The sequence below is a fragment of the Cherax quadricarinatus genome, chromosome 25 (genome assembly GCF_038502225.1).
Source record: "Cherax quadricarinatus isolate ZL_2023a chromosome 25, ASM3850222v1, whole genome shotgun sequence".
Lineage (NCBI taxonomy): Eukaryota > Metazoa > Arthropoda > Malacostraca > Decapoda > Parastacidae > Cherax > Cherax quadricarinatus.
In genome coordinates, this window is record NC_091316.1 from 30,599,110 (window position 1) to 30,613,125 (window position 14,016).

General features: G+C 39.0%; 1 protein-coding gene across 1 annotated transcript in view; it reads left to right on the forward strand.

Annotated features, from left to right (window-relative positions):
• Positions 1 to 14,016, forward strand: part of LOC128690078 (integrator complex subunit 8) — a 303,474-nt gene that overhangs the window by 3,095 nt on the left and 286,363 nt on the right. The window contains exon 5 of the mRNA XM_070088709.1: positions 10,390 to 10,510. Coding sequence (XP_069944810.1) covers positions 10,390 to 10,510 — 121 coding nt within the window. The remainder of the gene's footprint in view (positions 1 to 10,389; positions 10,511 to 14,016) is intronic.

Below are 14,016 nucleotides of genomic sequence, written 5' to 3' on the forward strand. Positions count from 1 at the left end.
GGAAATGGGAAGTACAATGCCTGCACTTTAAAGGAGGGGTTTGGGATATTGGCAGTTTGGAGGGATATGTTGTGTATCTTTATATGTGTATGCTTCTAGACTGTTGTATTCTGAGCACCTCTGCAAAAACAGTGATAATGTGCGAGTGTGGTGAAAGTGTTGAATGATGATGAAAGTATTTTCTTTTTGGGGATTTTCTTTCTTTTTTGGGTCACCCTGCCTCGGTGGGAGACGGCCGACTTGTTGAAAAAAAAAAAAAAAAAAAAAATCTTTGTATTATAAAAATTTTGATTCATTTATAATATTCTACTGTACAACTATGAAATAATTACTTTCCCACTGTACAGCTATGATATACTACTCCTTAGTATTAACCCTTTCAGCGTTTCGGACGTACTAGCACGGCTTATGCACCAGGTTTTTGACGTACTAGTACGCCTAAATTCTAGCACCCTCAAATCTAGTGAGTGAAAGCTGGTAGGCCTACATATGAAAGAATGAGTCTATGTGGTCAGTGTGCACAGTATAAAAAAATCCTGCAGCACACAATGCATAATGAGGAAAAAAAAAACTTTTACCGTGTTTTTGGAATAAAGCAGCGACTTTGCACTGTATTTTCGTATGGTATTTATTGTTGTATTCTAGTTTTCCTGGTCTCATTTTATAGAATGGAAGACATATTACGGGAATTGAGATGATTTTGACTGGTTTTACAATGAAAAGTACCTTGAAATTGAGCTCAAAGTAGCAGAAATGTTCGATTTTTACCAAAGTTCAAAAGTAGGCAAATCATGCTGTGCATCCAATACACATCAACTGGTGAGTCTAATATTCTTTCACAAGTGCGCTGATATTATTTATACCAATTCTACACTAATGAAGTAGTCTGCATAACAGTAAATATTCCATTTTTTTGTGAGAATAAAAATTCAAAGTGGAAAGCAAAGGAATGTAACAGGGGCGTGGGGACATGACTAATGAACAGAGGAAATGTTATTTTAGTGCCAGGAATATCTTTCTTGTTTATTCTGGACCCTATTCGGAAATTGGCATCTTTTGAAATTTGTGTGAAATTGGCAAAATTGCTAAATTCTGACCACTGTATTGGATAGTTGAAATCGGTAAATGAGTGGTTTCTTGTACTCATTCGATAGAAAAGAATGGAGTTCTAGTGAAACATTTATGATTTTCGTTGACTAGTACAATGAAATTGGCTGAAAATATGGCTCAGAGTGGGCAAAATCGCCAATGCGTAAACTTTGCCTAGACCGCTAACTTCGCGAGAGCATAATTTCGTAAGTTTTCCATCAAATTTCATACTTTTGGTGTCATTATGATTGGGAAAAGATTCTCTATCTTTTCACAAGAAAATATATTTTTTTTTTTTTTGAAATTTGGGCGACCCTGAGAACAAGTCTGGGAGAGGGCCTGTCGACCCTGAAAGGGTTAAGTAGAATGTAAGCCAATAATGTTAAGTTGGCCCATAATGCCAAGGCATAATAGACTCTCTTTGCATTGCAACCCACTATTGTATATACACAATCTCAATGTACTGTTTGCAAAGACATTAAATAAATAAATAAAAATAAATAAATATTTACACCACACATTGCCCTTAGACAGGAGATCTCCACTGCCTCCAGCCGCCTCCTTGCTGCAGCATCAGCAACCCAAGCTTCACACCCATATAAGAGTGCTGGTAACAATAACAAAAAAAAGGGCACAATACCTTGACCGGAACGATACACAAATAACCCACACTTAGAAGAGAGGAGCTTATGGCGACATTTTGGTCCGACTTGGACCAGTGTGACTTTGTAAATGGTCCATGTTGGACCGAAACATGGTCATAAGCTCCTCTCGTCTGTGTGTGGGTTATTTGTGTAAGAGTGTTGGTACCGCTATACTTACGTGCATTCCCTTCTTTGCCTCCATGGATAAGGTTTTTTGTCTCCACAGATACCTCAATGCACCACTCGCCTTTTTTTCTTCATCAGTTCTATGGTTAACCTCATCCTTCATAAACCCATCCGCTGACAAGTCAACTCCTAAATATCTGAAAACATTCACTTCTTCCATACTCCCTCTCTCCAATGTGATATCCAATTTTTTTTATCTAAATCATTTGATACCCTCATCTCCTTACTCTTATCTATGTTCACTTTCAATTTTCTACCTTTACACACCTTCCCAAAGTCGTCCACTAATCTTTGCAACTCTTCTTTAGAATCTCCCATAGGCACAGTATCATCAGCAAAAAGTAACTGTGTCAATTCCCATTTTGTACTTGTTTCCCCATAATTTAATCCCACTCTTCTCCCCAACACCCTAGCATTTACTTCTTTTATAACCCCATCTATAAATATATTAAACAACCATGGTGACATTACACATCCCTAAGACCTACTTTACTGGGACATAATCTCCCTCTCTTCTACACACCCTAACCTGAGCCTCACTATCCTCATAAAAACTCTTTACAGCCTTTAGTAACTTAATACCTATTCCATATGCTTGCAACATCTGCCACATTGCTCCACTATCCACTCTATCATATTTTTTTTTTCTTTTTCAACAAGTCGGCCGTCTCCCACCGAGGCAGGGTGACCCAAAAAGAAAGAAAATCCCAAAAAAGAAAATACTTTCATCATCATTAAACACTTTTTCCTCACTCACACATAATCACTGTTTTTGCAGAGGTGCCCAGAATACAACAGTTTAGAAGTATATATATACACGTATAAAAATACACAATATATCCCTCCAAACTGCCAGTATCCCAAACCCCTCCTTTAGAGTGCAGGCATTGTACTTCCCATTTCCAGGGCTCAAGTCCGTTTATATAAAATAACCGGTTTCCCTGAATCCCTTCACTAAATATTACCCTGCTCACACTCCAACAGCTCGTCAGGTCCCAAACACCATTTGTCTCCATTCATTCCTATCTAACACGCTCACGCACGCTTGCTGGAAGTCCAAACCCCTCGCCCACAACACCTCCTTTACCCCCTCCCTCCAACTTTTTCAAGGACGACCCCTACCCCGCCTTCCTTCCCCTACAGATTTATACACTCTCCATGTCATTCTACTTTAATCCATTCTCTCTAAATGACCAAACCACCTCAACAAACCCTCTACAGCCCTCTGACTAATACTTTTATTAACTCCACACCTTCTCCTAATTTCCACACTCCGAATTTTCTACATAATATTTACACCACACATTGCCCTTAGACAGGACATCTCCACTGCCTCCAACCGCCTCCTCGCTGCAGCATTTACAACCCAAACTTCACACCCATATAAGAGTGTTGGTACTACTATACTTTCATACATTCCCTTCTTTGCCTCCATAGATAACATTTTTTCCCTCCACATATACCTCAATGCACCACTCACCTTTTTTCCTCCATCAGTTCTATGATTAACCTCATCCTTCATAAATCCATCCACTGACACGGACACATTCACTTCTTCCATACTCCTCCTCCCTAATTTGATATCCAATTTTTCTTTATCTAAATCATTTGATACTCTCATCACCTTACTCTTTTCTATGTTCACTTTCAACTTTCTACCTTTACACACACTCCCAAATTCGTCCACTAACCTTGGCAATTTTTCTTTAGAATCTTCCATAAGCACAGTATCATCAGCAAAAAGTAACTGTGTCACTTCCCATTTTGTATTTAATTCCCCATAATATAATCCCCCCTCTCCCGAACACCATAGCATTTACTTCTTTTACAACCCCATCTATAAATATATTAAACAAACATGGTGACATTACACATCCCTGTCTAAGACCTACTATAACCGGGAAGTAGTCTCCCTCTCTTCTTCACACCTTAACCTGAGCCTCACTATCCTCATAAAAACTCTTTACAGCATTTTGTAACTTACCACCTATTCCATATACTTGCAACATCTGCCACATTGCTTCCCTATCCACTCTATCATATGCCTTTTCTAAATTCATAAATGCAATAAAAACTTCCGTACCTTTATCTAAATACTGCTCTCGTATATGCTTCAGTGTAAACACGTGATCTACACATCCCCTACCCACTCTAAAACCTTGCTCATCCACAATTCTACATTCTGTCTTACCTCTAATTCTTTCAATAATAACCCTACACTTTTCCTGGTATACTTTGTAAACTTATTCCTCTATAATTTTTACAATCTCTTTTGTCCCCATTCCCTTTATATAAAGTGACTATACACGCTCTCCGCCAAACCCTAGGTACCTTCCCCTCTTTCATACATTTATTAAACAAAAATATGTACCAACCACTCCAACACTATGTACCCCCCTGCTTTTAACATTTCTGTCATGATCCCGTCAGTTCCAGCTGCTTTACCCCTTTTCATTCTCCGTAATGCCTCACGCACCTCTCCCACACTCACATCCTGCTCTTCTTCACTCCTAAAAGATGGTATACCTCCCTGGGCAGTGCATGACATTACCGCCTCCCTTTTTTCGTCGACATTTAAAATTTCCTCAAAAGGAAGATTTGTTGCCTGATTGTGAGTAAGGTAGTAGGTTGGTAGACAGCAACCACCCAGAGAGGTACTACCGTCCTGCCAAGTGAGTGTAAAATGAAAGCCTGTAATTATTTTACATGATGGTAGGATTGCTTGTTTCTTTTGTCTGTCTCATAAATATGCAAGATTACAGGTACATCTTGCTACTTCTACTTACACTTAGGTCACACTAAACATACATGTTCACATTTATTTATACACACACTTCCGAGTTTTCTTTAATTTTATCTTAGTTCTTGTTCTTATTACTTTTCCTTTTATATCTGTGGGGAAGTGGAATAAGAATCTTTCCTCCGTAACCCATACGTGTTGTAAAAGTCAACTAAAATGCCGGGAGCAATGGGCTAGTAACCCCTTTTCCTGTAATAATTACTAAAAATAATAAGAAGAAGAAAATTGTCAAAGTGGGAAGTCTGAATGTGCGTGGATGTTGTGCGAATGATAAGAAAGAGATGATTGTGGATGTTATGAATGAGAAGAAGCTGGATGTCCTGGCTTTAAATGAAACAAAGCTGAAGGGAGTAGGTGAGTTTCAGTGGAGAGGAATAAATGGGATAAGGTCAGGGGTTTCTAGTAGAGTTAGAGCTAAAGGAGTAGCAATAATGTTGAAGGATAAGCTATGACAGGAAAAGAGGGACTATAATTGCATTAATTCAAGGATTATGTGGAGTAAAATAAAGGTTGGATGTGAGAAGTGGGTTATAGTAAGTGCATATGCACCTGGGGAAGAGAGAAGAATAGAGGAGAGAGAGAGAGATTTTGGGAAATGTTGAGTGAATGCGTGGGGAGTTTTGAACCAAGTGTGAGAGTACTTGTGGTTGGGGATTTTAATGCTAATGTGGGTAAAAATGTTGTGGAGGGAGTAGTAGGTAAATTTGGAGTGCCAGGGGTAAATGAAAATGGGGAGCCTTTAACCCCTTGACTGTAGCAACCCCCAATCCTGAGGTGTCTCCTGGTGTCGCAAAATTTCAGAAAGAAAAAAAAACGATTTTTTCTTACGAAATGATAGAATCTTTTCCTGATTGCAATGATACCAAAAAAAATGAAATTTCATGGAAAACTGACGGAATTACGCTCTTGTGAAGTTAGCAACCTCGGCGATATTTACAAATCGGCGATTTCGCCCACTTTGAGCCCTATTTTCGGCTAATTCCATTGCTCCAGTCGACCAAACTTATAGCTATTTCTTTAGAACTCCATTTTTTCTATCGATTGAAAACAAGAAACTGCCCATTTACCGATTTTAACTACCTAGTAACATGGTCAGAAATTTGCAATTTGGCCAATTTCACGAAAATTAAAAAATATGACAATTTCAGAATAAGGTCCAGAATGAACAATGCAGGCATTCCTGGCTCTAAAATAAAATTTTTCCTTGTTCATCAGTCATGTCTCCAGGCACCTGTGATATTACTTTTGCTTTCTATTTTGAATTTTTATTCAAACAAAAAATAAAAGATTTACTGTTATGCAGACTACTGCAATATTGTAATACAATTATATAAATAATGTCACCCCATTCATGACTGCATATTAGAATGGCTACTTGGACATTTATTGGAAAATGACATCATTTGTTTACGTTTGAACATCGGCAAAAATCAAACATTTCCCCTATTTTGAGCTCCATTTCAAGGTTCTTTTCATAGCAAACCCAATCAAAATCACCGCTATTTCTATAATATGTTTTCCATTCTATCAAATGAGACCATGAAAACGAGAATACAACCATAAATACTACACGAAAATAGACCACAAATTCGGCATTTTAATTAAAATAAAAAGCAGTCAGAGTTGGGTTTTTTCTCATTATGCACTGCGTGCTCCAGGATTTTTTTTATATGGTGCACACTGACCAAACAGACCCATTCTGTCACATGTGGGCCTACCAGCTTTCTCCTGCTTGATTTGAAGCCGCTAGAATTTATGAGTATATATATGTCCAAAACACTGGCTCGTAAGACGTATATATGCAACCGAAACAGTCAAAGCGTTAATTGAGCTATGTGTAGGAAGAGGTTTGGTAATAAGTAATACATATTTTATGAAAAAGAGGATAAATAAATATACAAGGTATGATGTAGCACATAATGAAAGTAGTTTTAGATTATGTATTGGTGAATAAAAGGTTGATGGGTAGGCTCCAGGATGTACACGTTTATAGAGGGGCAACTGATATTTCGGATTATTATCTAGTTGTAGCTACAGTTAGAGTAAGAGGTAGATGGGAGAAGAGGAAAATGGCAACAACAAGTAAGAGGGAGGTGAAAGTGTATAACCTAAGGGAGGAGGAAGTTCGGGTGAAATATAAGCAACTATTGGCAGAAAGGTGGGCTGGTGCAGGTATGAGTAGTGGGGGGGTTGAAGAAGGTTGGAATAGTTTTAAAAATGAAATATTAGAATGTGGGGCAGAAGTTTGTGGTTATAGGAGGGTGGGTGCAGGGGGAAAGAGGAATGATTGGTGGAATGATGAAGTAAAGGGTGTGATAAAAGAGAAAAAGGTAGCTTATGAGAGGTATTTACAAAGCAGAAGTGTTATAAAAAGAGTAGAGTATATGGAGAGTAAAAGAAAGGTGAAGAGAGTGGTGAGAGAGTGCAAATGGAAAGCAGATAGAGTGGGAGAGGTACTGTTAAGAAATTTTAATGAAAATAAGAAAAAATTTTGGAGTTAAACAAGTTAAGAAAGCCTAGGGAACAAATGGATTTTTCAGTTAAAAATGGAGTAGGGGAGTTAGTAGATGGGGAGATGGAGGTTTTGGGTAGATGGCGAGAATATTTTGAGGAACTTTTAAATGTCGACTCTATCATATGCCTTTTCTAACCCATAAAAGGATGTGTGATGTCACCGTGCAATGAAAAATATAATGCAGAGAATTCGTAGTTTGGAAGTTAGGAGGAGGTGCTTGTAGAGAGAATGGAGCGAAACAGAATGACTTCAAGAGTGTATCCCTACCTTTATCTAAATGGGAAGTACAGTGCCTGCACTTCTGTTCACATATATGTTTCAATGTAAACACTTGATCTACACATCCCCTACCCACTCTAAAGCCTCCTTGCTCATCTGCAATCCTCTCTGTCTTACCTCTAATTTTTTCAATAATAACCCTGCCGTACACTTTTCCTGGTATACTCAGTAAACTTCTTCTTCCTTTCAACAAACTGGCCATATCCCACCGAGGCAGGGCGGCCCAAAAATAAAAACAAAAGTTTCTCTTTTTAACTTTAGTAATGGGTTACTAGCCCCTTGCTCCAGGCATTTTAGTCACCTCTTACGACACGCATGGCTTACAAAGGAAGAATTCTGTTCCACTTTCCCATAAAAAACTCAGTAAACTTATTCCCCTATAATTTTTACAGTCTCTTTTGTCCCCCTTCATTTTATATAAAGGAACTATAAATGCCCTCTGCCAATTCCTAGGTACCTTCCCCTCTTTCATACATTTATTAAACAAAAATACCAACCACTCTGACACTATATCCTCCCCTGCTTTTAACATTTCTGTCATGATCCCGTCAGTTCCAGCTGCTTTACCGCCTTTCATTCTCCGTAATGCCTCATGAACCTCCCCCACACTCACATCCTGCTCTTCTTCTCTCCTAAAAGATGTTATACCTCCCTGGCCAGTGCATGAAATTACCGCCTCCCTTTCTTCATTGACATTTAAAAGTTCCTCAAAATATTCCCGCTATCTACCCAATACCTCCAGCTCCCCATCTACTAACTCCCCTACTCTGTTTTTAATTGACAAATCCATTCATTCCCTAGGCTTTCTTAACTTGTTTATCTTGCTCCAAAACTTTTTCTTATTTTCATCAAAATTTCTTGACAGTGCCTCTCCCACTCTATCATCTGCTCTCCTTTTGCACTCTCTTACCACTATTTTCACCTCTCTTTTACTCCCCATATACTCTGCTCTTCTTATAATATTTCAGCTTTGTAAAAACCTCTCATAAGCTACCTTTTTCTCTTTTATCACACCCTTTACTTCACCATTCTACCAATCACTCCTGTTTCCTCTTGCACCCACCCTCCTATAGCCACAAACTTCTACCTCACATTCTAATAATGCATTTTTAAAACTATTCCAACCCTCTTTAACCCCCTCCCCCCCCCACCCACTACTCATACTTGCACTAACCTACCTTTCTGCCAATAGCTGCTTATATCTCACCCTAACTTCCTCCTCCCTTAGTTTATACACTTTCACCTCTCTCTTACTTGCTGTTGCCATTTTTCTTTTGTCCCATCTACCTCTTACTCTAACTGTAGCTACAACTAAATAATGATCCGATATATCAGTTGCCCCTCTATAAACATGTATATCCTGAAGCCTACCCATCAACCTTTTATCCACCAATTCATAATCAAACAAACTACTTTCATTACATGCTGTATCATACTTATGTTAATATGTTAAGTAGCATGTTTATTATATAATTTTGAAAAAAAATGTCATAGATGAATTAATCAAAATGTCTATATTAACATAATATATGACATTTAATGCACTTCAGAGTGATTATTATTGTGTGTTATTATTATGATTATTAATATGGTGTCTTCAAGACTAATAAGACACTCTCAGTGATTTTAATGTGTACCTGCATGCCAGCACAGTGTGTAAGTTTATTTAGGTACAGGTACACATAAGTAAAATTATCAGAGTATACAGGTCTCCCTCAACATTTGCGAGGGTTAGGGGATCAAGAGCCTCGCGAATGTTGAAAAACCTTGAATGTTTGGTGCCTCAATATATTGTAGGGAAATCTAATTCAATACTGCTTCCTTAACGTATTGAACCATGTACAATCATAAAACACATGGAAACATCATAAAATATATATTTTTCTTTTTTTTTTTTTTTTTTTCCAACAAACCGGCCGTATCCAACCAAGGCAGGGTGGCCTCCCTCCCCCCCAAAAAAAAAAAATTCTCTTTTTAAATTTAGTAACCTATACAGGAAAAGGGGTTACTAGCCCCTTGCTCCTGGCATTTTAGTTGCCTCTTAAAACACTCATAGCTTATGGAGGAAGAATTCTGTTCCACTTCCCCATGGAGATAAGAGGAAATAAACAAGAACAAGAACTAGTAAGAAAATAGAAGAAAACCCAGAGGGGTGTGTATATATATGCTTGTACATGTATGTGTAGTGTGACCTAAATGTAAGTAGAAGTAGCAAGACGTACCTGAAATCGTGCATGTTTCTTTCTTTCTTTCAACACACCGGCTGTATCCCACCGAGGCAGGGTGGCCCAAAAGGAAAAATGAAAGTTTCTCCTTTTACATTTAGTAATATATACAGGAGAAGGTGTTACTAGCCCCTTGCTCCTGGCATTTTAGTTGCCTCTTACAACACGCATGGCTTACAGAAGAAGAATTCTGTTCCACTTCCCCATGGAGGTTAGAGGAAATAAACAAGAACAAGAACTAGAAAGAAAATAGAAGAAAACCCAGAGGGGTGTGTATATATATATATGCTTGTACATGTGTGTGTAGTGTGACCTAAGTGTAAGAAGTAGCAAGATGTACCTGAAATCTTGCATGTGTATGAGACAGAAAAAAAAGACACCAGCATTCTTACCATCATGTAAAACAATTACAGGCTTCCGTTTTACACTCACTTGGCAGGACGGTAGTACCTCTCTGGGCGGTTGCTGTTTACCAACCTACTACCTATGATTGAAGTACATATTGTATGAAATTAAAGAGCAAATCAAGATAATGGTTTCCCTGAATTCTCAGTGCAATGATCAATTTAGTTTGCATTGGAGCAAGATTGTTAGTTTGTATGTGTAAAGAAAGATTAACATTGTGAAATGCATGTTTTATAATTTTTTCAGTCCAGGACAGCAGGATCCGACCCATGAGTCTCATGAAGTTCAAGAGGGTATATTAAGTGTGCTGGAGAGAGGAGGAGATGTGTCAGTCAGGATCCTTGAGCAGTTGCTTGGAGCAGGAGAGGCAAGTATCAATTAAGAATTCTGTTTTAACAAAGCAGTAACATCTTACTATACAGGAGGGCCCCCACACATACAGCACCCTCTTTTTGGTGTTCCACATTTTTAGTTGACTTTCAGTTGAGCTATTGCTCATTATGTTTGGTTCTTTTACTGCTTTTCTGCCATGTTTACTGTTTTCGTACAACAGTTGTGTAACAGAAGGGCGACCTGCACCTTATTTCAAGTTAAGTATTGTATTTACTGTGTATTTAATTATTTTTATCTGTTTTTTTCATACTTAGCTGTATTGAGCACTTAATGCAGTGGTACATCGAGTTACGAACTTAATTCATTCCAGAAGGCTGTTCGAGTGCCGAATTTGTTCCCATAAGGAATAATGTAAATTAGATTAGTCCGTTTCAGACCCCCAAAAATACACTTACAAAAGCAAACTTACATAATTGTTCGAATTGGGAGCTGTTCGAAACTCGAGGTTTCACTGTATGTATATGTTAGTGTAAACACGTTATCAGGCATTTTAGACAAATTTGATGATGATGATAAAAGATGCTTTTTTCCACCTGCCAGCAATTTTCATTTATTGTGTGGGGTCAGGAACCTAAACGGGGCCCTCAGGATGAACTGAAGGTGCACAATACTGCTCTCAGGATGAACTGAAGGTGCATAATGCTGCTCTCAGGATGACCTGAAGGTGCACAGTACTGTTCTCAGGATGACCTGAAGGTGCACAGTACTGCTACCAGGGTGACCTGAAGGTGCACAATACTATCAGGATGACCTGAAGGTGTACAATACTACTACCAACATGAACTAAGGGTGCACACTGCCACTCTCAGGATTAACTGAGGGTGCACAATACTTCTCTCAGGATTAACTGAGGGTGCACAATACTACTCCCAGCATGAACTGAAGGTGCACATTATCACTCAGGATGAACTAAGGGTGCACAATACTACTCTCAGGATGAACTAAGGGTGCACAATACTACTCTCAGGATGAACTGAGGGTACACAATATTATTATCAGGATGAACTGAGGGTGCAAACTCAGCAAACAAAGCTCCCCTACATACCATCAATACGATGACATTTATCTTTGCAAACATACATGGTCTAAAGCTATCAACAAACAACAAAATACCTTTCGTCAGTTGACTGCTCACGCAGTCAGACGGAATGTTTGTGGCCTAAATGGGTTCATCCTGTATATATTTTTTGAAGATACCTAAGAATTAGAGGTAAGACAGAGAGCAAGATTGCAGGTGGATGAGGAGGCTTTAGAATGGGTAAGGGATGTGTAGATCAAGTGTTTACATTGAAGCATATATATGAACAGTATTTAGATAAAGGTAGGGAAGTTTTCATTGCATTTATGAATTTAGAAAAGGCATATGATAGGGTGGATAGGGGAGCAGTGTGGCAGATGTTGCAAGAGTATAGAAGAGGTAGTTAAGTACTAAATGCTGTAAAGGTTAGTGGACGAGTTTGGGAGTGTGTGTAAAGGTAGAAAGTTGAAAGTGAACATTGAAAAGAGTAAGGTGATGAGGGTATCAAATTATTTAGATAAAAAAAAATTGGATATCAAATTGGGGAGGAGTATGGAAGAAGTGAATGTTTTCAGATACTTGGGAGTTGACGTGTTGGCGGATGGATTTATGAAGGATGAGGTTAATCATAGAATTGATGAAGAAAAAAAAGTGAGTGGTGCATTGAGGTATATGTGGATACAAAAAACGTTATCTATGGAGGCAAAGAAGGAATGTATGAAAGTATAGTAGTACCAACACTCTTATATGGGTGTGAAGCTTGGGTTGTGAATGCAGCAGCGAGGAGACGGTTGGAGGCAGTGGAGATGTCCTGTCAAAGGGCAATGTGTAGTGTAAATATTATGCAGAAAATTCGGAGTGTGGAAATTAGGAGGAGGTGTGGAGTTACCAAAAGTATTAGTCAGAGGGCTGAAGAGGGGTTGTTGAGGTAGTTTGGTCATTTAGAGAGGATGGAAAAAAGTAGAATGACTTAGAGAGCATATAAATCTGTAGGGGAAGGAAGACGGGGTAGGGGTCATCCTACGAAAGGTTGGAGGGAAGGGGTGAATGAGGTTTTGGTGACGAGATGTTTGGACTTCCAGCAAGCATGCGTGAGCATGTTAGATAGGAGTGAATGGAGCAGGGTAATATTTTGTAAAGGGATTCAGGGAAACTGTTTAGCCAGACTTGAGTCTCGGAGGTGGGAATTAATATGTCTGTGTACTTTAAACCCTGAACTGTCCTAACTTAGATCTACGTTCTTGCTGCTAGCACTCGAAATGTAGATCACCGTTTTATTTTTCCTGCCTCCAAATTTGGCACGATGGGTCTAAGTTGCCTGGTCAGTATAGATTGGGTCTTAACACTCGGTGTGCACAGTACGTATTAAAATATCTGGGACCACTTAATACCTTGTAGGGGCACCAGTTCAATTGAGTGCCAGCTAAAGCAAGCAGCGCAGCAAACGCTTAAAGAGGAAAGTGATGTTGACCCTGAGTTTAGTGGCTTTGACATGGATGTGGCCACAAGTGGTCGAGGAAATATCAAAAACCTCAATAATAACCCATGTGCAGCATCCTTTCAATTTTGATATCACTAGTTGTGTCATCCTGCCAGAATGTCCTATAACGTATGCCCTAATTGAAAAGAAACAATTCTGGAATGTGTAATACCTGTTCGGCAGGCCGGCTGGCTGGCCGGCAGCTGGCTGGATGGGTGGGTGGGTGGGTGTCTAATTGACTTTGGCTGTCTCTCTCTCCATCTGTCTGTACACATAATCCATCTGTCAGGTACACATAAATACAGTTATTATACATATTGTAAATTACCTAGAATATCCCCCCCCCCAAAAAAAAAAATCCAGACAAAGTGCTATGCTGTACTTGTAGATATAAGGCATAATAAACATGACTGGCAAGTAATACGCATTTTCACTTGTTCAGGAATCAGACGTGACGACTGCATCATGTGTAATGGTATAAACCTTGGTAATAAATACCGACAAGTTGGTTTAGTAAGACACGTAAGCAAACACTATGACATATTTATTAGAAAACATTTCGGTCCTGGGGACCTTGATCACTTCTAACATACAGAGGTAGAAAGACATTATATATAGGCAGAGAGTGAGGTGTGAGTGACGCATGGTGACCTGAAGAATGCCATGTTGGGATGAGAACGGGTAGACGATGACATCATGTGACTCTTCTGTTGTTGGGTTGGTGGTGCTTAGCTTGCTTGAGTATCAGGCTAAGCACCACCAACCCAACAACACAGGAGTCACATGATCTCATCGTCTACCCGTCCTCATCCCAACATGGCATTCTTCAGGTCACCATGCGTCACTCACACCTCACTCTCCGCCTATATATAATGTCTTTCTACCTCTGTATGTTAGAAGTGATCAAGGTCCCAGGACCGAAATGTTTTCTAATAAATATGTCACAGTGTTCACTTACGTGTCTTTCTAAACCATCACGTGT